This window comes from Indicator indicator, chromosome 16 (genome assembly GCF_027791375.1).
Source record: "Indicator indicator isolate 239-I01 chromosome 16, UM_Iind_1.1, whole genome shotgun sequence".
NCBI lineage: Eukaryota > Metazoa > Chordata > Aves > Piciformes > Indicatoridae > Indicator > Indicator indicator.
In genome coordinates, this window is record NC_072025.1 from 11,542,189 (window position 1) to 11,565,317 (window position 23,129).

Below are 23,129 nucleotides of genomic sequence, written 5' to 3' on the forward strand. Positions count from 1 at the left end.
TCTTCCATCCTACCCAGTACACCCCTCCTGCAAGGTCCATACCTATTTCAAACTCAAAGGGCTCCTCTTCTCCACCCAAAGCCTTTCCTCTGAGTTCAAGCACAATCTCCAGTTAGTCTCTTAATCCTCCTGTACCCCATTTCTCCAAACACTCATAATTTTGCAAAAGCAATGTTAGATTTGCCAGTGTTTCTACAGTTCATTGGAGGTTTTAACATAGGATATGTAATAAAGAATACAGAATAATTAATATAAAGATTTTATTACTATATACCTAAAGTCACTTACTAGTGCCACCTTGATCTTTCAGATACATAATTAAAAAATACTAAGAACTGCCCAGAATACTTCTTTTTCTCTTTTATTTTTTCCTCAGTAGTATGGGGTTTTTTTTTACATAAATAAACCTATATATATAAAAAAAAAATGTATCTGCCATCAACATAAAACTAAACATGTTTGCTGCATCAGCTCCATCTATCAGAACAAGTGAATATTGTGCCAAGCACTTGCTAGACCACTGTATATCTTCCCCAGCTGGCATTCCATTTATTTCACTAGTAATAAGAGGATTATCACTATTTTACATAATGAAACAGACACTAAGGATGTTGACAAACTCTGGCAACCTAGCAACAGCAACATGAAATGCTGCATGTCACAGCCTTTAACCAGGCTCTTGACTTCCTGGCCATATAACAAATGGGGTGCCCAGCCTCCCATTTCACTTCACCATGAGGGCTGAAGCATAAAGTGTTGATGGAAATACATTTATATTAATACAACAGAAACTCCCTGAGGTCTCTGTGGGATGATAGGAACTTTCAACAAAGGAGCTGGCGGAGAAGTACAGAAAGATGATAAGCTTCTCCAGATGACAGCCAAAAGCTTCAAGAAACAAATTGAAATTTCAAGAGAAAAATCTGTGGAACAGTTGGGAAATGAAAACAAACCTGAGCCCTCACATAGAAAAAACCCTACAGCATTTCCTTCAGCCCCTTACCACAGGAAATCTACATCACCTGTTATCTGTTTCTCTGTTTCATCAAAACTCTAATAGTTAAACAATCAGTCAGATAATCGTTCCAGCTGAAGCTAAAACAATAATAAAAGCTGTCTATGAGGAGATCCACATTAATTGTTAACATTATTAACCAATATACTGCAGTTTGGAGTTACTGTAGAACTAATTTCAGTATTTTTGCTACAACCAGGAAACCGCAGAAAATTCTCTGCAACTGTAACAGGCCAAAGGCAAGGTTTAATTATCCTCAAATAACCCCCAAAAAAACCGGAAATGGCACAGATGTAACTTGGGGCATAATGTAGCAAAGAATACTTAAGGATTTTGTGTGGTTTTCAGCTACAATTATAGTCACTGAGGCCTGCCATACACAGTGTCTGTGCAGTAAGTTAGTGACTTCATACCCTCCAGCAAGGCCTCTTTTGTAATTCCTGTTTCAGCTGGAAATTCTTTGAAGAGATGATTGAACCATATCGCCTCCATGAAAGCTGCAAAGATATAACAACTGCTGAGAAATTAAAGCGAGAGACTCCATGGAAAATTACAGATGCAGAGCTGGAAGCATTCAAGGAGAAGGTAAAGCCTTGCCTTCCTTTTTACATCTGTACCTTTTCTGACACGCCAGATGTTTGAAGCGATTAGGAAGAAAATGTGAAATAGTAGATACAGAATTAGAAACACGACACGTACAAACCTGTGTTTGATATTTACAAATGGGATTTATATTGTAAATACTGCAGAGGTGTGCTGTGATTGCATTATTCAGCACTCTGTAAGAGCTTGGCAAGTTTACACAGTATCTTCCAGCCTCAGCCCACATCAGAGCCAGCCAGATGAAAACCGCCTCTGAACCAGAAGCCACACAGTACTGTGCTGAGCCGGAGCTAATAATATCTGCTGAAAGGTTTATTAAATAGCTCCACTATTTTAGAACTTCAGCTTCTTAAGAAGTGCAGCTCCAGACACTGACAACTTTGGGAAATTTAGAACTGAATACACATCCTGGCTCTAGGAATTTTTCCAAAGACAAGACGTAACATAGATTCTTACCTCAATGGCAGAGTGAAGACTAAACCTGCCTACAACGGCAGGAGCTCTCCTGAAGTTCAGATGCACTCCAAGGCTGATGTTGGCTGATTTAAGCTGCCCTTTAATTTTGTTGGACTGTAACTTTTGAGCAATGTACCATGAGGTTTCATTGGGCCAGTGCTGAAAGGATACTGCAAACTCTTCCATCCTTAAGAGACAAGTTGTCCTGTAACTCACAGAGAATTAAATCTGGCAATTTTATTTATGGTTCCTGTTGGATTAAGCTGAATGCACTGAGAGTTTAGTTATCTACACTTTATGGTGCCACTAGCTTCCTCAGCAGTGCAAGGATTCTGAGTCTGATCTGAGAGCCATTAAAGGTCACAGTCTGACATATTAACATAAGCTGAAATCAATGGTGATTTAAGATAAAACAGACTGACTGCTCACTGTATTACCCTCCTCATAGATTTGATAACTGACAAAGTTATGATAGTCAGCTGCCTTGTCTAGGTCACTCACTAAGGAACCAGGAAAAAAAAAATCCCACAGGCTAAAAGCAGTCAGCAATATGAAAATGCCAAATCTCTCTAAAAATCAAGAACAGCAACATAAAGTTGAGCTTACACACCTAGAAAGACATGCCCCTTAATTTCAGAAGTAAGGCAGTTCTGGGAATTTTACAGAGGACATTAGAACACATTTAAAATTCAAAAGAGGAAAACCTGGCAGCACAGATAAAGGGTGATGTTACAGGATGACTCTCATGAGATAACAACTGGCTAAATTATGAGGATTCTTACCTATATAACATGCATAAAAGAGCAGTGAAATTTTTGTAGAGAAGGAAAATTTAAGGTGTGAATGGGGAAAAAACAGCTCGTTATTTTCTCCAGGGAAAGAATAATTTATAAGACCAGTTAAGACACATCTATTTCCTATGCTGCAATCTCCTGCTACACAAACCTGCCCTGGTCTCTTGTTCCCTTTGGACTTGTGCTAAGTTATAAAAGCCTTGAAGGCCTGAACCACACTACAAAGTAGCCCTGACTTGAATTTCAGAATAACAGTCATTCATGTAATTTGTAAAAGTCTATACAAATACACAATACATAAAGTCTTACTCCAGACTCCTCTCTTTTCTTTAAGAGGTGAATTTCTGGCAAGGTGCTCACACATATATACACACACACACTGACATTCAGCCCTACTGGTATGGCAGCCAGACTGTTAGAAAACAGATTAATTAATATACTGACTGCCATTAAATGATAATGCAAAGGAGGCTCTTTACAGTTCCTATATTCCATTATCAAATAAATAGTTTAAAACTATGTCTAAGCCATCTTAGGTACTGTATCAGTACAAGAACAATGCGCATCCCCAGGAAATCTTACACAGCAGTGAACAACTCTGGCCCCCACATTAACTATACTAATCAAGAAGCATGGCTTAGCCTCCTGTTTTGTCATCTTTATCGCTCTGACCCACAGAGCAGGCATGGCTTTCAATACTACCAAAGCAAGAGCAGAAAATCTTGCGAGTAATGGGTAAGTGTATGGCATCCATAAGGCACCAGAACTGAACATCACTGACCTACCTGAAGTTTTTCCTTTCCTTCTGTTTTCTCAGAGTTACCGCCAAGTCCGTCTGAATGAACTCTTACAAGAGCATTCGAGAGCAGCTAACCTCATTGTCCTGTGAGTTGCAAGATCTTGCTTCTACTGTAGAGAATAATCTCACGTGTAAAGGGATTCTGAATGAGAGCTTCAGAAAAACCTGTGTTAATTCATTTAGGGAAAATTTTTAAAGTATTTTTAAAGTACCTTTTGAAGGACTTGCATCTGGACTGATGGCTCTCTGGGACTACACTGAATATGAATATTTCTTAGTAGCTACAGAAACAACAAAGAACAATGAAAAGAAAAGAGAAGCCATTATCAGAATCAAATTTTAGTTAGTATTTGTGATGTGCAGATAAACCTCTTTAGCTGTATTAGCTCAGTCTCCAAAAAAAATAAGGGATCAGGTAACATTTACCATAAACTGACACATATGTTAAAAATCTCATCTCCCAGCAATTAGAGATCAGAAAATAAACTGCAGTTAGTGAGATGCATGTTATCAGGACTACTTCTATCTTCATAATATCAATTTTATTATTTTTTTCTGCCTCAACAGGAGCCTCCCAGTGGCAAGAAAAGGAGTAGTGTCTGATTACCTCTATATGGCTTGGCTAGAAATTCTCTCCAAGAACCTTCCTCCAACCTTAATGGTCAGGGGCAACCACAAAAATGTACTGACTTTCTATTCTTAGGAAAACATCAGTGCCTAGAATATCCCTTGCTTGATTTCAACATCTACATTTATAATGGCAATGATTTATTAAAGACACACTTATCTGATACAGATCTAAAACTTAACTGACAGAAAATTGCTCAAAAATCCAAAGCAACACAGTGACGAGTCACACAATATGTAAATGGTACCTGCTGATGTTATACTCCAAAACAGGCCAAAGAAGGAAAATCTACGTGTATATATATGTACACATCATGAGACAGTAAATATTTTGAACACTCAAAGAAGAAATTCCACCAATATTATTAGATATTGAAAATGCTTTTTCTATTTATCCCAGGAAACCCAAATTAACCACTATAATACCAAATGTATTAAATCTGTAAATAAATACTTCTATCAAATTGCAGTCATAGTTGCTAGCAGACTCACAGGAGAATTACAATGAAATGCACTGATTTGGAAGAGGGGAGGAAAAAAAACCCTGTACGGTATCTATCATGTCAAAATCATTAACTGATATAATGCAAGTGATGCTTTTTAATTATAATATTGCCAAATTATCCAGCAGATGCTTTTACTCAAATTCTCCTGCTATTTATATTAATTCAAACACTTCTAATTAACTGAACAAAAAAAAAAAAGTTACATATATATAAATATGGACTTTATATGACAAGACTTGATAATGAATTTTCAAGCTCTGACACGGAATGTATGATTGCAACAATTAAGCATGTTAAGCAAATTTCACAAAGAAATTAGTAAAATAATATTCAGACAATTTTTGCTATGAATGTTAGGGTTAAAACAATCTGACATCATACTTTGGGATAATATGCACAGTGATTTATGTGATTAGAAAACAAGAAAAACTCCATTAGCTGAGCTGAATGCCTTATATTTTGATTTATATAAAATATTTCTCTTATTTTTAGACTTGCTAAATAGTATTCATTATACACTAGCTTAAAATAAAAGCAATCCATTACATTGTGTAATGTTTCTATTTTCTATTCTGCAACATTACAGCACTTTATAATTTCAGTTGTTAATAAAAGCTTCTCTTTTTAATGGGGAAACCTATATCTGACATATAAGCATTATTTAAACTGAATATCATTAAGGAACACTGATAATTTAAGGACTGTAGTTCTCCAACCCCTTTGCAGAGATCAGCTGAAATCTAAGCCCCAGGAAAGACAGGGGACTTCGAATTTCACCACACATCTGTTTTAAAGCAGGCCTCAGCTCCCATCTTTGCTTGAATTATTAGAATTTAAGTTATAGAGGATCTAGCACTCCATCATCCAAAAATGACAAACATTTGATACTCATTTTCTTCCAAGTTCAACAGCAGCACTTCAGCAGAACATGCTAATGTAGCCCAATAACCCGTGTTTTATTTTCTCCATATACCAAAGGCAGGATATGAAATACTGATATTCTCTCATAATGTTCTTCCCTCGCTCCTTTTTACACATTTATAACCAAGCTGAGGGATCGCTTTACCATAACACAGATATACGAGTTTCCTAAATATACTAGGCTTCCTGCACATCTCTGAACAAACCAAACCCCACATTCTGCACCTACAGAACAGGGAGATCATCCTTCACAGTCACATTAGTAATGGTACAGCAGCTCGCTACACGCTGTCAGGTTCTTCCACCTTTGCAGAACTGCAGTGGCCACCACCCTTTCCACCTCATTTCAGCCACCAAAAAGGTATAATCAACATGTGGTACTCAGAGAGCCAATGCAGAGAAAAAGAGCATGTAGAAAGGCTCCACTTCGGTCTTCTCTAAGTGTGTTTCTTACCACAATGTACAGAAGGACCTGCATGAAATATATACCTGCATTTAGCCCTTTGATTATGTACAGGAGTGGGGACTGTTTCTTAAATAATCCCAAATCCTGTAATTCTCAATCTACAGGGAACACTGACCCAAGCTGATTGAGGGACCTAAGCAGATCCAAAAAGAGAAAAGTAAGATGAATCAGCCCATACTGTTCACACTTCTCTCTCACAAGCATCTCATCGTGAGCGTTGCAACAAGAAATGCCAGGAAGTACATTTCTAAATAAACAGCCATCAAAACCTAAGCACTAACATATACCTGTGTGAAACTCCTTGCTCAGACTACAGTGGTTAATACAATAAACCCACACAATGGTGGTGTGGGATTTATAACGAGCCACATGAACTCCAGCTGCCACAGTGTGCATAAACCTGCAAGCGTCGTTTCCACAAATTCCCAAGCAATTTTTACCCAGCACTTTCCAAGGAGCTTCTATTTCTTGTTCCTCACCATGATTTCCAGAGTTTGTGCATGACCAATTTGCAGAGCATACTAATTACAGACTCTCTTAAATTGTAACTTCTACTACAAAATTTAGTTAGTCCACCTACTCCTTTCCCGCTCTGTAACAGATACTTCGTCTTTTATATAAATTATGCAGAAAAAAGCTGCTCAACTTTAATCATCATGTTAGTAACTAAATTCTAATTACAAGTTTGACATCTCTAGAAAAAATATGGCTCTAAAGCTGTGTAGCACATTTGGAGCTTATATCACACCACTAACTCTGCATGTTTATATAATCTAGGGTTGATTTGATCAGCTATGACAAAAGCAAGCATAGATAAGGAGATAAGGTGACCAGGGACATGAAAACATGAAAAAAACACTTTGCAATCAAGCAAGAAAAATATTTTTGAGTCTTCTTCAAAAGTTTAGACATTCTGCACAGCTAAGTTTGTACCTAAAGGCCTGTTAAAAGAATCCACTATTGCTCCTCTCATCTAGGAATCTTATCTTTCTCTCCTCCTGTTAGTGGAGCTCCAACAGGTATCACAGAATGCACTTCATCACAGAATACAGAAAAAACATTTTTCTTATGTCTTTTTACAACCACTGGCAAGTTACCCATCTTACTCACATACACTTCAGGCAGCGTTTAGGAATGGTAACAGGTGTCCAACCCAGCATTCTTCCAACAAGCCTTTCACTAGATTTTCAGTCCCCGATACAGATTAGTTTTGGATGGGTTTATTTGTCAATTTTATTATTTAAATCAGGATCCCAATAGTGCAAGCAGAAAACGTAACCTAACCAAATAGCCATCACATTCTGAATATAAACAGCTGCAAAAAGCTACACTGCAAAGAGCAAATTGCTATAATACTTCACACCCAAAGGAGTTCTCCACTTCATGATCATAACCATCTTAAATCTCTGCAGTTTTCGTTACATCTTTGAAAAGTCCTACCAAGGGCCTTCCTGCTAGGAAAAATAGGACACACTGCCCTTCATTCTCAGAAAGCCTGAACATTCCTCATGTCTTGCCTCTTTATCTAATATTCCATGTGGTATTTCAAGACTTTCTTTAAGGCAAAAGGAGTTTCAGCAACCAATTAGTAGTTTACAAGTAGTAGATGGGCAACAAGTAATGTGAATTAGCACTAAGATTGCAGACATGGGACAAATAGCTACAGAGTTTTAACTGTTACTGAATCATTTAAATCCTCGTACCTGGCACAGGTCTCTGAATTATCAGCAAAGCTAGGAGAACAGAATTTGAGTAATCCTGCTATCTCAGGTCGTTTGACTGCCATTGAACTTCAATGAAGAACTGGGGATCACTCCCAGCTCCTCCTCTCTGCCACATAACTGCAATTTTTCTCAGAAGGGCTGCAGCTGTTTGCCAAGTGAGTGACTCAGTCCTCAAGTTACAGGTGAGGAACATCAAGGGTTGTTAATAGTGCAGCTCAGTATATGTCAGACCACTGTTTATACATCTATTCATTCTGGTACGTTGTTGGTGTGACTCCTTGGCAGTTATGTAGCCCATTGAGGCTGTGTAGCCAGTGCTGCTGAGGGAACATCTCACACTGGCCTTGACTCTGCTACGAAAAATGGAAAATGCAGCTGTGCCAGTGCAACAACAAACAAATGCAGCAAGGGTTAGCTTGCATTCTCCACAAATAAGAGCAATAACTCACGCTCACACCACTGCTGGAATTTCATCAGACGAAATTCAGTTTCAAACGAAATAAAGCACTAAGGTTGTTCTTGAACAGAGTAAAAAGCAATGGCAAAATTCCACAGTCCCCACACTGTACAGCAAAACAGGATCAAAAAGAGAGCCTCATTATAAATAAACACCCTCACAGCAGCCTTTTAAATTACAAACTTTAATCATGGTGAGAGACACAGCTGTTCTGAGTGACACTGGGGTGGCGAAATCTCTCATTTAAAGACACAGTTGACTTCTAATGAAAATGATCATTCTAATACCAAAACTTCATTGGGGAGAATTTTATGGATTATTATCCCCGAAAGAAGCTGTATATTTCATTCTGTGCACAACAAAGCACCCTCTAGTCCTACTCTCAATCTAGGTATAAGGCAAATAATTCCATGTTACCTCACTATTGCTTTTCAAAGTCAGGAGGAAATTCTCAATGGAGAACAGCACTAACCAGCAATCAAAAATGCAGGAATGTTGTCCAACAATTTATCTGTCTAGCAAGCTGCACATTCCCAGGACGAAGGCAAACTTGCCCAAGCTTCAAGCAAATTTACTTTTTTCCTTATAGAGACCTGTGGGAAAAGCTGTCACTCAGCTAAGAGACTTTTGACCTTGGTAATGTTTGGATGCATCCTCCTATTTTTCATGGACTTTCAGGGTACATTAGACAAGGCTTAGTATCCAGCCTGCCACACCAAGGCAGTCTATTAATAAAATTAGCTCTTTTCTACATGACAATGTAACCTCTATAAAGTTCAGCTTGTATAAATAACTATTTATAACTAGGTATCAATTTGATATAACTTTTAGCAATTTCCATTTGTGAATGGCTTACATCAGAAGTCATAAAATACTCTCAGTAGCTTTTCCTGTTTAGGACACATACACACTCTCATTCAAACATTACATACTATTAAGAATGAAAGTGACGAACAGAAATAAACCCCAAACCGGGACATTCCTTAAAATGTTTTTCACAATCAAGAGTGCAATGTGTAGCAATGGCTCCACTGCCATCTGGCTGCACGTAAAAAATGTAACACAGCAAGGAGACAATCACATATGCCTTGATCTTTAAAAGTCACAAAGAAGAGTTGACAAAATTCAGACCAGCAAACGGAACTCCATGAGTCTGTACCTATTTTGCACAGAGGAAAATACATCCATCGGGGTGATCAAGGGTAAGTTTTGAAACCCTGAATCCAGTGGGTCCCTGTCACGTAGAAACATGGGGGAATTTAGCAACGTCTTTCATAGAAGGGACGGTACAGGAGGACAGCGACTATCAAAGATGGTGAAATCATGAAAGTACGAGACAGATCAAGGCAGGAGGAGCACTAACAAGTTTTCGTATCCACAGCCTCGACAGGGAGGGAAAGCAGTTTTCCTTTCCTAAGGCACACGCTGCTGTCCGTGCCTGGATATTTGCAAGGGAGGACACAGGTTCTGTGCCGCACGGCGCATAGCAGGACTGCTGATACGCCACACACGTTAACAGCTACGCCTGCTGCGGTGCAGCCCTTGGCCCTTTGAGGTAGCTGTGATAACCCAGGGGCCCGCTGCCGGGAAGAGCGGTTCCGCGGCCTCTCTGAGAGAGCCATGACAGCCTATGCCCGCACTCGCCCTCCTGGCCCAGCTCCCCCACGCTGCAGGCTGGCGGGGGCCGCGTTGGCCCTGATGGGCCCAGGCTCCGCCCGCCGCCGGCCGTGCAGCCGCAATCGCGTTCCCCGGCAACGCTGAGCGCCCTAGGGGGTCCGGCCGCCAGTCCCAGGCACCGCCACCACCGTGTCCCGCGGAGGCCCGCGGTGCCGGACGGCTGGCGGAGGAGCCGCGCTGGGCCGCACAGCAGGTAGACCCCGAGTAGGAGAAGGGGCCGCCGCCACCCTCCACCTGCGCCACGCGAGCCCGTTTCCCCGGACAGCGATAGGAATCGCCGGGCGGGCAACCGGCTGCAAGCTCCCCACAGAGCGACAGCGTCATGCAGGCCCACTGTTTCAGGCGGCTCCTGTACCCTCTCAGGCGCAGTAAGGGGGCGGCGGGGAGATTGGAGGGAGCATAGGCTGCCCACCTGCGCTTGGGCTCTAGTTTGCCCCTCGGGGGGCCGCCCAGGCGCCACCACCGCGTAGGCTGCGGGGCGCCCTGACCAGCCGTATCCCGCCCAGCCCCACGGAGTGGAAAGGGGTGCTGCCAGGGACTCCTCCCTGAGGGCCCAGGGAGTAGCCACTGAGGAGGAGCCGGGCGAGGCCATTCTCAGCGGTTAGGGGTGGCGAGGGTACGCCGCGCAGAGAGCAGCCAGGGGTGGGAGGGAGCCGCTTTCCCCTCAGTTTTCGCCCTCAGTGGGCCGTGCCGGTTTTCGCGGGCTTTTCCTTCTCAGCGCGGGTTTTTGTCTCCTCTCTGCGCCCGCTCAGCGATGCCGTCCTCGGAGGTCGTCCTGCAGCCATCCCCCAGCAAGAAGCAGAAAGGCTTGGTGCCTGGGGAGCCCGCTGCACGGCTCCGCTTCGCTAAGCTGTCCGAGAACGCCTGCACCCCCTCCAGGGGCTCTGCTCGGGCTGCCGGCTACGATCTGTTCAGGTGAGGGTACGCCCCCCTCACCAGGGACCAGACCCCGCTACTCTCTCTTCCGTTCCCTCGCCGGGTGAGGCTGCGGGGGGCGCGGTGGGCCAGCCCCTCTTCTCGGGGCTTCGGAGAGGGTCCTTGTGAGGCAGGCCCGCATGCTGAGCGGAGTCCCTCGGAGAGGGTGGCCGGACCTGCAGAAGAGGAGGCCAGAGCTAGCCAGTTCGTTTGCTTCCTTACTCTTCCATCCTTTATTTGCGTGCATCTCTGGTCCAGCCGTGCAACACCGATTTAATCAGATAGTGATGCATCCATAGCCAAAAGCCAGATTTGACATGTCAGCCTGAGTTGCTGGTGATGCCAACATCGACCAAGTATCTTCCTTTTGGGAAAAAAAAAAACAACCGTTAGTGTATGTGGGCCCTTCCTGCCAGCACTTAGGCTTTTTTGCCTTCTCTTGTCTGTTGGGTAGTGCCTGCCAAAGGAAGGTGTGGTAGCTTGGATAATGCTCCTATCTGGAAAGCATGTGTGTTGCTGTACAGTATTAAGGGTTTGTTTCTTGAACTGCTAATAATCATTGTTGAAAGGTTTTCACTGTGTTCGGGAATATCTGCAGCTAAGCTTGTGGTTTGCTTAGTGCTTCCATGATCAAATACAGTCACTACTTACATCTGAACTCCACTGTGATGTCCTCTGTCCTCCCTTTTTTAGTATCACTTAGAATAACCACCTGATCATTTTCTTTGTCTGACTTCCTTCTTCACTGAAGCTTTGCTTTGATGCTTTCCCTTTGTATTCGTTTTGTCTTACCAGGTTTGGTTTTGTTCTGGTTCCAGTGGTGCGTTGTACACCTGGGAAAAGTCCATTTTACAAAAAAACTTCCAGTGCTACCCACTATTTAAAAAAACAGTTCTTCATCAAGGCCCAGATGTTTGCTTTAAACAAGTAGAACAGTCTTACTGTGGAATTGTCACCACTGCCTTTAATTAAGCTTCCAGTAGAGTGGCTTGAGAAAGTTCTTAAAGTCATGGCTTTTGCAGTTCCCAACAGAATCATGTGAATTGTGAACTTCTGACCTGCTCAGAAACAAACCCCATTGTTACCTAAGATATCATTTAACGGATTGTTTTTTATTACACCTAGCTAATCTGCTGTATAAAGCTTAATGAGGGGAGTGTATTATCCATAAAGTTTCTGCTTTTGCACAAAAAAAAAATCCCACCCCACCCCCCCCCAAAAAAAAAATCACACAACCTCATTAACCTAATGGTTAAACTTGTATTTTTTGCTTGTATTACCAGGTTAAAAAAACCTCACATAATTTATAAGTAGCAATCTTAAGATTATGCTGTTCAAACAACACTCCTGAAATCTTAAGCTAGCACCATCAAAACATCTTGTGCTGTAGGGTTTGCATTAGATTTTGCAAATGTGTAAATACTTGTATAAATTCCCAGCAAGAAGGATTCTGGGTAATTTTGTACCTTAAGTTACAGAGAAGAAGTTTTTTAAAATACATTATAGAAACAACATTTCTTTCTTTAATGTAGTGCCTATGACTGTGTGATACCACCCATGGAAAAGGCTGTAGTGAAAACAGACATTCAAATTGCACTTCCTTCTGGATGCTATGGCCGAGTAGGTAAGTACACAGGCTACAAAAAGGCTGCAGAATCGTTGAAGAACAAGTTCCCCCCATCTTCAAGTTTAGATTTTGCCTAAAGCTTTCAGAATTAGTCTACACAAAAAAGTGTGTCACTTGTCTGTGACACTTAACACTACTTATCAAGCCTTGTAATAAATCTGCCTTGTGAAATACATTTGAGGTTTAGATAAAGTTTTCAGAATCTGTTCATAGGGTGTGTAATAGCTCATTGTTTCTCTGTGATTTCAGAATTCAGATCACAAAGACAATAGGGTAATGGATCTACAGAAAATACACCCCTGGGTGTTAAAAAAAACAAAAACAAAACAACTCTGAAGTAAAAGTTCTAGTGTAGTAGAATTTGGCAGGTTTTAGTGATAGAATAAGAGAGGACCTGTACAAGACATTTTATTATGTTATAAACATTTTTTTTTCTGGATTATGTATAAATTCTTAAGATAGAACAAACAAACAATACACTGCAGTGGAAGGGCATGATCAATTTGCTGTGTGTTTTCATCTAAAAGGAGAATGTGAGTGCATTTGTCTTATCCCAGACAGAGTGTTTTGAAGAGAGTTAACATTTGTGATGGTTTTAAGACTGTCTTTTTAATTTTTCTTGACAAAGTTCAAGCAGAGAAAGTGAAAGAATGTAAATAAATCACTATTGGGTGTAAGAAAAGAAAATAATGATTAGTCTAAACACTTCCATTGGAGAGAGAGAAATGTTTAAGAATCTCTACTCAAAACAAGGTTGGGGAGTTGGGCAGTTCTCAGCTTGCTTGGCTTCTGTCTGCTGCTGCTTTTCTGGCTGAAGATAACACACTGACCTTGATAAGCTAAGTCTAACAGTCTCTCTGCTTCTTGACTCTCGGCCTTCTGCCAGGGGGGTCTTGTGGAGATTCCTTCTGGCTGGGGGGGAGGCCCCTTGGGAGAAGCAAAGGGGGCTGGGTTGTGCTTTTCTGCTGATTGTACATATTTGTAAATGTTGTGAATTGTGTATATTTGTACGTATTCATTCCATTTCATCATAGATTGTAGATTTGCTTGTAAATACAGCTTTCATTTGCTTCCAGACTGAGCTAGCCTGGTTATTGTTGGTGTGGGACAGGGATTTCAGCTCTCACACTGTTACAATTCATCATTTCAACCGTGACTCTTTGGTGCCCGTTCAAAACTTGATTTATCAGTTGGAAAGTCAGAAGGTCAACATTTTAGCACTTCATCAAAGGGGGCTAACTGAAAAAGAAAACAAAAACCAAATGAGGCACATAATTTAATTTATCTGTGCATAAATTTAGTAAATTGCTTGCCAAATACTATTTTCCATTGTAACTTGAATGGATCAACCCAATAATATTTTGACATTATTCCAAACCATTTGGTAGCCACCAAAGATAAACCAGTCATCATCTTGGACCACCTTCCTTTGTGAAACCTGCTCTGCAATTGCTGGCCTAAACAAAGATACACTAACATCATTTAAAGATTGCAAACTTATTGTAGCCTGTAGCATCTGTTATTTTAATATATACACTAAGATGGTAGTTCTGGTTTATTTTAGAAAGAGTGGAAACAGTTCTTGCTCCCACAGCTCTGTGCAAACACACTAATCTAAAAATACTGTGTAAGAGTTTCAACAGAAATAAATGATTATACTTACAAAAACCTTCTTGTTTTCTAGCACCACGTTCTGGTTTAGCTGCAAAGCACTTCATAGATGTTGGTGGTAAGATTTTTTCTTTTTGATAGTCTTTCTGCAAATTGCAATTGCAGAGGTTAAAATGGGAGCATCTGTGCCAGCTTTTGTGTCATTCAGGCTTTGTCTTGAATAAGAACTGATTCTTGCATGTCTGTTAAACTAAGGGTTTTAAGTGGTGTTGGGTAACATAAAAAAGCATTAAGATAGGAATCAAAGGTTCTGTACACTCCTATGCCTCTCTGTAGTATACATGTTCTGCGATAGTGTGGTTCTTTAAAACAGGACTTGTAATTTTATGTATTTATTTCGCTTATGTGAAAGCATACATGTGCTCTGTAACAGTCTTTTCAGTCTGAGTGTTAAACTAGGAAATATCAGAAAGCAACCAGAAGTGCTTATCAGGATGACCTATGCTCAGATTTTAAGAGCTGACAGCTGACAAGCCATGAGTGGAAACTATTACTGATAGTAGAGGACTTCCTAGTGAAAAACCAAACCAAACAACCAAAACCACCCCAAACAAAAAACCCCAACCCAACCAAGAAAAAGCCAAACCAAACCCCACAGACCAACAAACCCCATGGACCAACTGTTACATAATTTTGATTTGTCTTGCAGAAATTTATCACAATTAGGGTATTATCCATCTAAGTAAAAATACATTGCTAGAAGTCCTGATGGTCAGGTAGAAAAACTGGGATCATGCAAGAATATGTTCAGAATTCACATCTGCTAGGTGTGGATGCTTTCCCAACACTGACATGCCAAGCTTCTGACAGAGTAATATAGAATATCAGACTGCCAATTCCAATGCATGATTTTTTCCAAAAATTACTTTGATGACTTCCACCCAATACACAAGTTAAAGTTCTTAGTCCTCTCTCCGCAATAGATGTAATTATTGCTGTTTCAGAATAAAGGAATACCAAGGATGTTGATGTATTTTGCCATTAAACCCAGTTACAGAGTGAGTGTGTGACCCTGTACAGAAGGAAGAATGATTATCTGGATTGTAGTTTCCTGTATCTTCCATATCTATTGTTTACCTGTGCATGAGTAGTATAAAGTATGTCAATATGAGATACTACAATCATCTAATCTAAACTTTATCTACTTACCTAATATACTGACAATGTTTATTAACTGGATATCCCTCTTAATCCTGTCTTATGACAGCTGGTGTTATTGATGAGGATTACAGGGGAAATGTTGGAGTAGTACTCTTCAACTTTGGGAAAGAGGCTTTTGAAGGTAAGTGTTAAGCTTGGCAAAGCTTTTTTTTTCAGCCATCTGACTGGAAATAAACTAATCTTTCTTTAGAAGTCTATGAAGAGTTACAGTTAGCTGAGAACATTTTTCTTCTTACAATTAACAAAATATGAAAATTTAACTCCCAGAAAATTCAGTAGCATAAAAAAAAAAAGCTTGAAACACACCACCACCACACCAATCAAACAAAACCTACTTAGCTAAGCTTTAGCTGTACTGAAGTGCAATTTTGTATTCAGTTTCTTTCCTGCTCTAAAACAAAAATTTAGCTGAGCAGTATTTGAGATAAATTCTCAAGGATCCTGGGAAACATGAGCAACAAAGATAAGGTTTTCTCTTAATCATACTGTCTCTCTGCAAACAGTCAGTTTTAAGCCTCAGGGCCCATTTAGAATATTGCCAGAATATTTACAGTCTTTTCTGCTATTTCACAGCACAAGCTTCTTAGGGAAGCTTTGTAAGCCAGATGGAGTACTAATCACAAATTTAGTTTACCTCTTACCAGGAAATCCATTCCTGGTGTTGTTCACAAAAGGACCCACATTATACATACAGCTGTCTCTCCATCTCTGCAGTACTTGCATGTAATGACACTTAAGATACCACAGTATGGCAGCAGGAATGAGAGGTGATGCCTTGAGCTGGTTCTGCTGCTGAATCTTCACCTTGAAGAGATTAAGCATAAGTTTATCTGAACCTGCATTTTTTGGGGGAACTATTAATACCTGCTTAACTAAGTTTAAAATAAGTGTTTACACTTCAGTACATTCTGATACTCTGCTCTTGAAAGGGGATTGTCTAAATGTATTGATTGTTCACTTTTTTGGAAGGAATTAATATATTTTAACTTAATTGCAGTTAAAAAGGGGGATAGGATTGCCCAGCTTATTTGTGAACGCATTTGCTATCCTGAGCTAGAAGAAGTTCAAGTAAGTTGCCAAAGGAAAATGCTATTTTCAATAATTCATAGTTTTAGATAGTTATATAAGCTGAAAATGTGATTGGAATAGATAAACACTTTGCTTTAAAAATACTTTCAGTGGTAAACCTGAATAGCAGCCTTGCTACCTGAATAAAAATCTTGATGCTTTGCATGCCTTTATATGAATTTTAATTTAATTTTTAGTTTTCAGAGTTGACACATTTTTGAGAAATACATAAGCATATACTAGAAACAGTTGTCTCATGCTGGGTTTTGTTTAAACTTTTACTAAAGGTATTATAAAATGTCTCTTAATGTTTTGGTTTGGTTTCTTAATTGTTGTTACAAGTAAACACACCTTCCTCTATGATAGACAATATCTGTTGTATAGAAACGAAAAGCGGGTAAAGACACTAAACCAACTTATAATTGATGTCTTTCAGGCTCTAGATGATACAGAACGTGGTGAAGGTGGCTTTGGTTCTACTGGAAAGAACTAAAAATTATTTGAATATGCTTTCTATTTATTTTTTTTTTTACGCTATTTCTAAATTCTCATTTGAATTAAAAATCAGATTTTGGAGTACATTAAAAAAAAGTTTTAGTCAGACTCCTTCTGTCTCTCTTCCCGTCTACTTTTATAGGCCATGAATTCATCTGCATTATGGCAATATGTGCATGACTGACTTGACTGATTATTTGATGAATTATTTTTTCTTTTTAGATGTTCAGTGCTCCATAATACTGTTTATGTGTTGATTATGCTGTAATAAACTACAATTAATGTAATGATTTGATTTTCTTTTACTCACCTAAACTAAAATGGCTGATTTATCCCTTGCCAGTTTGTGTTTATCTTCTGAAAACCATCTTCCATATGCTCAGTATTTTATGCTGACAGCCTATTTCATACAGAATTGGTGGTAACTCAGGTATCAATATGATTGCCCCCTGGCCCCTAAATCAGAATAAGACAATCATATTTAATACTGGATCTTCTGACAAAATACTTGTCTTTGTGTTCAAAGCTAAAGGTTTGTCTTTGATCCTTAGCTGATCCTCAAACAGATTTTTTCATCTTTCTATTAACAGAGCTGGCAATACAGTGTTTGAGCTAAATAACAACTCATCTGGAAATAGCTTCTATAGAGTAAATTAAATGCTGTGAAATACACTGCTGAAATATTTGGTGACAAATCTGTTAATAAGTTATTGTATAGAAGAGATTCTGAATTACTGAAGCAGTGCACAAATTGTTTTTTTCCAATTCTATTTTGACCAGTTAATATAGAACTCTATTGGAATCTGCCCCAAATCCAATTGTTTCTTCAACTGTGGGAACCTCTGAAATGACTGAAAAGCCTTCAGGTAAAAGAACATGCACACTAGGGAAGGAACAGAAAGGAAAGAATCTTAAATAGTTTGCCAATTTAGAGAAAATAAGTAGAAAAGGCTGTTGGGCTCTTAGCTTTTTGTTTGTTTGCTTGTTTTGGGGTTTTCTTTGGTTGGTTGGTTGGGTTTTTTTTCCTTCAGCTGTGTGTATTCTCTTTCTAGTTTTTCCTGGCTGAAAGTCACAGGTATGAAATACTACAAGTTCTGTTGCAGCAGTGGATAGGTAGGCCCTTCTGTAGATTAAGATGTTCACAGCTTTCTTCTGCTTGGTAGTCTCAGATTGCAATAATCCTATCTGTATTAGTTTCATGTCTTTGTCTAGGATTAACCATTTCTAGTGAACTAGGCTCAAAATATTGCACATTTTGTACATTTTTACACATCCCTCTCACACCTTCCCCAAGTTGCTGGTAAATAAAGTATAAAATGTCAACATTCAGGTTGCTGCAGCCTGTCATTGCATTGACTTGGCAGGGCTGAAACATAAGTACATTCATCTTTGACTAGGGTAGAAGTCTTGCCCTCCATGTGCTTACCAGTCTTCCTCTCCAGCCTTTTCACAACACTGTACTTGTATCTCTACACCCATATGCAAAAGCCTGTTGTAAGCAAGAAGCACATCCTACCAACATGGAGCTTTAAATTAATTGGAAAACCTGATCTTGACACTTAAGTTTCTTATATGACCTGTGAAAAAGGAATTTCAATTACAACTGCATTTAAAGGTCTTAAAACAGCTATGATCCTGTGTAAAGCTGTCTCCTTTTGCTGGACTGCCAGTTAAGAGCAAGTTTTGCTTCTCCTTGTTCTTTTCACTAACCATGCTGCAAAGTGAGAAGGCAATTTTTGAAAGACACTACAAGATGATCTCACTTGGAACAGTAACCTACAAGGAAAAAGTTTTAAGTTTTGTTAATACTTACCATTTTGTGGCCTTCCAGTATCTGAAGGGGGCCTACAAGAAAGCTGGGGAGGGACTTTTTAGGATATCAGGTAGTGATAGGACTAGGGGGAATGGAATAAAGCTGGAAGTGGGGAGATTCAGGCTGGACGTGAGGAGGAAGTTCTTCACCATGAGAGTGGTGAGAGCCTGGAATGGGTTGTCCAGGGAGGTGGTTGGGGCCCCATCCCTGGAGGTGTTTAAGGCCAGGCTGGATGAGGCTCTGGCCAGCCTGAGGTAGTGTGAGGTGTCCGTGTCCATGGCAGAGGGGTTGGAACTGGATGATCTTTGTGGTCCCTTCCAACCCTGACTGATTCTATGATTTTTTTTTTTTTTTTGTACCTGTTGGAAGCTGGTCTAGTTTCCATTTTTGAAAGTAATACTAATACTCCAGATTTGGAGATAAAAAGGATTAGTATGTGCTAGAAAAAGCACTGTCTCAGATGAAAACCCATAAATTTACAAATCTATGCCTGCTGTAAGTTCTCAACACACAGACTGGTACCTACCTAGGCATCATTAGCAAAAAAGGGCTCAGTTACTGTGACAGATTTGTGTAAAACCAGCACTTACTTTGACAATTGGTATTGCTGAGTTTCTTTTCATCATTTCTCAATCTAGAAAAGTTTATAGCGAGTTTAAGATTACTGCAAGGCTCTTCCCAGTAGGTCCTTGCAAAAGTCTGTCATCTCAAGCAAACATCTACACTGAATTCCCTGTGCATCAAACCATTGCACTAATTTATTAGTAATGTTCTGATAATTCTTTTTATAGTGTTGGGGTTTTGCCTCAATCTGAGTAGCAAATCTATACAAGAAAAATACTTCTAACCAGGCAACAAGAGTTACTTACCCATGTGTTGAAAGTTAAGTTACTACATAGTACTGCAGGCTTATTAAAACCTGTAAAAAATTTATTGGCAAGGAGCAGAGGATTACAACAGTATTTGCTTCTTCCTTGCTCACCCCATTATCTCTGAGAGAAATTATCTAAAGCTTGGGGAATGATTTTGTGGAACACCTTCTGTGTAACTAGAAGTTTGAGCTTTTACAGTGGAAAACTGGTTTGTGGGGATTCTCATCTATGGGAGAAAATTACTTTTTCTTGCAGGAAAAGGATATTACTAACTAACTAATCTGCTAACTATTACTAACTAATTACTAATCTGCTTCCTTTCTTTAAGAAATGGATGTGCCTTGTTACAGAGAATCTAGCCTTTAACCCCAGGTGAATTTGGAGGAGAAAGAGAACTTCCTCGGTTCAGCTGCAGTTAACATTACTGTGTGGCACATTAAGAACTTTTTGGATCCCTTTAATGTTTTTTGTAGTTCAGGCACTAGATGGCACTTGAAGCTTGCTTTCTTTTCCACTTTTTTTTTTTCCCAGAGAGATTTTTCAACGATCTGTTCATTTATAATTAGGAGTTGATGACTCCCATTGGGACTGTGTTGGCAGAAAGCAAGATGCAGCAATATTTGAGTGAAAGCAGGCAAAAGTATAACCATTAAAGGGGGAACAATGACTATAATTTAAATAAGATTTGGGTGGTTACAGTGTTTGCATAATCCCTCCTGGCACGCAAGAGCAGCAGAGAAGCCTGTGGCTTTGCTCTCCTGCTGCGTTTCAACAAAAATGGAAAATTGTAATGAACAGAAACATTTTTCCTATCTTTCATATTCGCTCTTCTGACTACCCCTTCCTCCACTCCTTTAAGTGGAATGAAGCCTAATTAAGGACTGCATTGTAATGAAAGTAGTGTATGGTTTGGTAAACTGTGCACTGGATTCTCCAAATCAGATGCCTCTTGCTGCAGGTTCAGGACATTAATTAAAACTCGCTTAATATGTGTTAACCCAGTAAAGGCAGGAGAAATATAGTAATCATAATTTTGTGAATTTTAATTAAGATTCCCTAGTTTCTATGTTGGTTACTACTCCTGTAATGTCACAGTCCAGTGCTCTTCTATTTGTCTTTCCCACCCTCTCTTAAGTTGTTTGATTTTGTTGTTTTGTTTTGTTTTTTTAAATAACTTATCGTTGTATTTTGGCTTAAAGATGGTTAAATAAGTTTCAGTATTAAGTAAACTTCTATGACCCTGCCTATTTCCTGTCCTGTCAAACCTTCCCTTGTAAGAATAACAGTGTCCTTTTATTTGGTGGAGTGTAGCATGATGTTTTTGGCAGGCCAAACATTTTTGACTTGCATAAATTTGTGACCTCAAGTGCAAGAAAAGTTAATGCTTGCTTCAATGCCTTATGGTTTCTGCCTAAAAAGAAAAGTGTCCACATCACTAACCATTACAATTTCTGAAGGAAAATTATCAGCACACTTATTCCACCTGATTGCACATGACTGCACTTCCAAAGAACAGAACCAGAAATAAAAATAAGTATTTTGCACCTAGTTATGTAAGGTATGAAAAGTCTGAAAACACAGAGCAGACTGTACTGCTTTACTGGTTTCTAGAATTGGCACACATGGCACTTCCCTCACTAACAGCTCTTTGGCAATTTCAGCCTCTGTAAGGATGTGAGTCTGCAAAGTGTGAACTTGGGTCTGCTGCTGGGCAAAGAATGTCATTGCATGGTTAAACACTGCAGGATTTGGTCTGAAGTGAATTAATTATTTTTCTAAAATTTCCCTCTGTTAACTGTGTGGTTATTTAGCTCTTTACCACTGAAGTGATGCTTTTCCCCTACTCTGTTAGAACACAGCAAGAAAACCTTCTATCCTGCCAAGTCTGAAAACCTGGCAGATTAATTTTATAATTTGAGAGCCTTCATCCAGAAAGTAACTGCTGGATTTTAATATGTAAAGTATGTTTAAATAAACATGTGAGCTGTATATACATACTTGTTTCCCTTTAGACTTTGATGTTTTTTTTCATTATGTCACAAAAAATGTAGCATTAATCACAGAAAGAAGAGGTTTTTAATCAATTAATATTGCTTGTAGCCTCAATGTTTACAGCTGGTATCCTTGAACTGAAGAAAGTTATCTTTTGACTACTATTGGTTACAGCAAACAAATTTGCCTTTTTTTTTTTTCCTTTTACAAAACAAGAAAACCCAGTCATGAATATAGTATCTTTGGCCAGATTCTTTTCACACAAGTATTTTGTGGTTTGTGGATTCCTGGTCCAAAAGGTTGTCTCCAAATGCCCAAGACAAAATAACTGTGTCCTACTTGGAAGAAAACCTCCCCTTTGCAGCTAAGCTAATTGTGTCATGTCTAGCAAGCACAGCAGTGTGTAGTATCCAGTGCTGCCTTGCTAACACTTCAGTCCTGACTACAACCTTCCTGCTGGCGTTAGTTTGCACCCTGATCATTGCCTAATTGCAGGTACTGTTCCACAGGGTGCAGGACAGCATCAAGGAATCCCACTTGTCAGGTTTTCACAGCAGCACACACAGTACACCAGTCTTTCCTGCACTTGCTTCCATGTAGAAATCACTATTGCCAAACTGTCAGCACTACAGGTAGTTGAAGCTATTTAAATTCTGCAAGAATATTTTTGTTTGTTCATCCTATCCTGTTGCACTGTATCGTAGCAATGTGTAGGCTGGGAACAGCCAAAGAAAAGAAGGTCTTTTTTAGGAGAGAAATTCTGATCTCTCAGTTTTGTTCTTAGCTTTCTTCTCAACTTTCATTAAGGCATTAGCGATGTGAGAAAACTTGCAAAGGACCTGTGACAATGCCAAAAAATCATGGATCCAGCAACAGAGAACTCATTGCCCTCCCTGGACATGAAAGCAACAGCTGAGTCAGAACAGCCTGAGAGCTCCCACTTCATGACCTTGGTGAGGTTTTTCTTTATTTGGGGTGGGTTTTATGTCTGTTTGATATAATTAATATTAAAAGACCAACTGACCAATTAATCTAATGAAAATTCTCCAGGAAAAGCTGAATAAACTTCATTTCCTGGAAGGCAGCTACTGAATGAAAAGCCAAACTGCCACTTGCTCCAGCAAGGCAGCAATGGTATTTTTGTCAGGACATCATTTCTCACCTAAGTGCAGCACTCTACATCTGGTTATCAGTTTCTAGTTGAGAGACTTTTAAGAACAGCTTTAAAGAGGGCTTCCTGTTCCTGGAAGCATGACATATGCTCTGTCCCACCCTAGGTCACCTGCACAGACCCTCCAGACTGCTGTTCATAGCTTTCCCAAATGCCAGCTGAGGAAGACTGACTAATAGTCAAAACAGGCAAACTTTCAGCATTGTATACTGAGCAGGCTGGCGGTCTGCTGTGTGGGAGAAGTGGCCTCTGTTTGCATTTACTTTGTATTTGGATGACCTTCAAGATGCTTAGCATTT

The 23,129-nt window shown here is 39.6% G+C and overlaps 2 protein-coding genes across 3 annotated transcripts in view; both read left to right on the forward strand.

Moving 5' to 3' along the window:
- The window catches only part of SLC12A1 (solute carrier family 12 member 1), a 43,702-nt gene extending 39,332 nt beyond the window's left edge, over positions 1 to 4,370 (forward strand). For both annotated transcript variants that reach the window (XM_054388169.1, XM_054388170.1), the window contains exons 24-26: positions 1,465 to 1,600; positions 3,686 to 3,753; positions 4,235 to 4,370. In XM_054388169.1, the coding sequence (XP_054244144.1) occupies positions 1,465 to 1,600; positions 3,686 to 3,753; positions 4,235 to 4,370 (340 nt within the window). The remainder of the gene's footprint in view (positions 1 to 1,464; positions 1,601 to 3,685; positions 3,754 to 4,234) is intronic.
- Positions 4,371 to 10,799: 6,429 nt separating this feature from the next.
- DUT (deoxyuridine triphosphatase) lies at positions 10,800 to 16,980 on the forward strand. Its single transcript, XM_054388093.1, has 6 exons — positions 10,800 to 10,960; positions 12,493 to 12,584; positions 14,272 to 14,316; positions 15,466 to 15,540; positions 16,417 to 16,487; positions 16,924 to 16,980. Exons 1-6 carry the CDS (start codon positions 10,800 to 10,802, stop codon positions 16,978 to 16,980), a joined length of 501 nt encoding a protein of 166 aa, XP_054244068.1.
- The last annotated feature ends 6,149 nt before the right edge of the window (positions 16,981 to 23,129 follow it).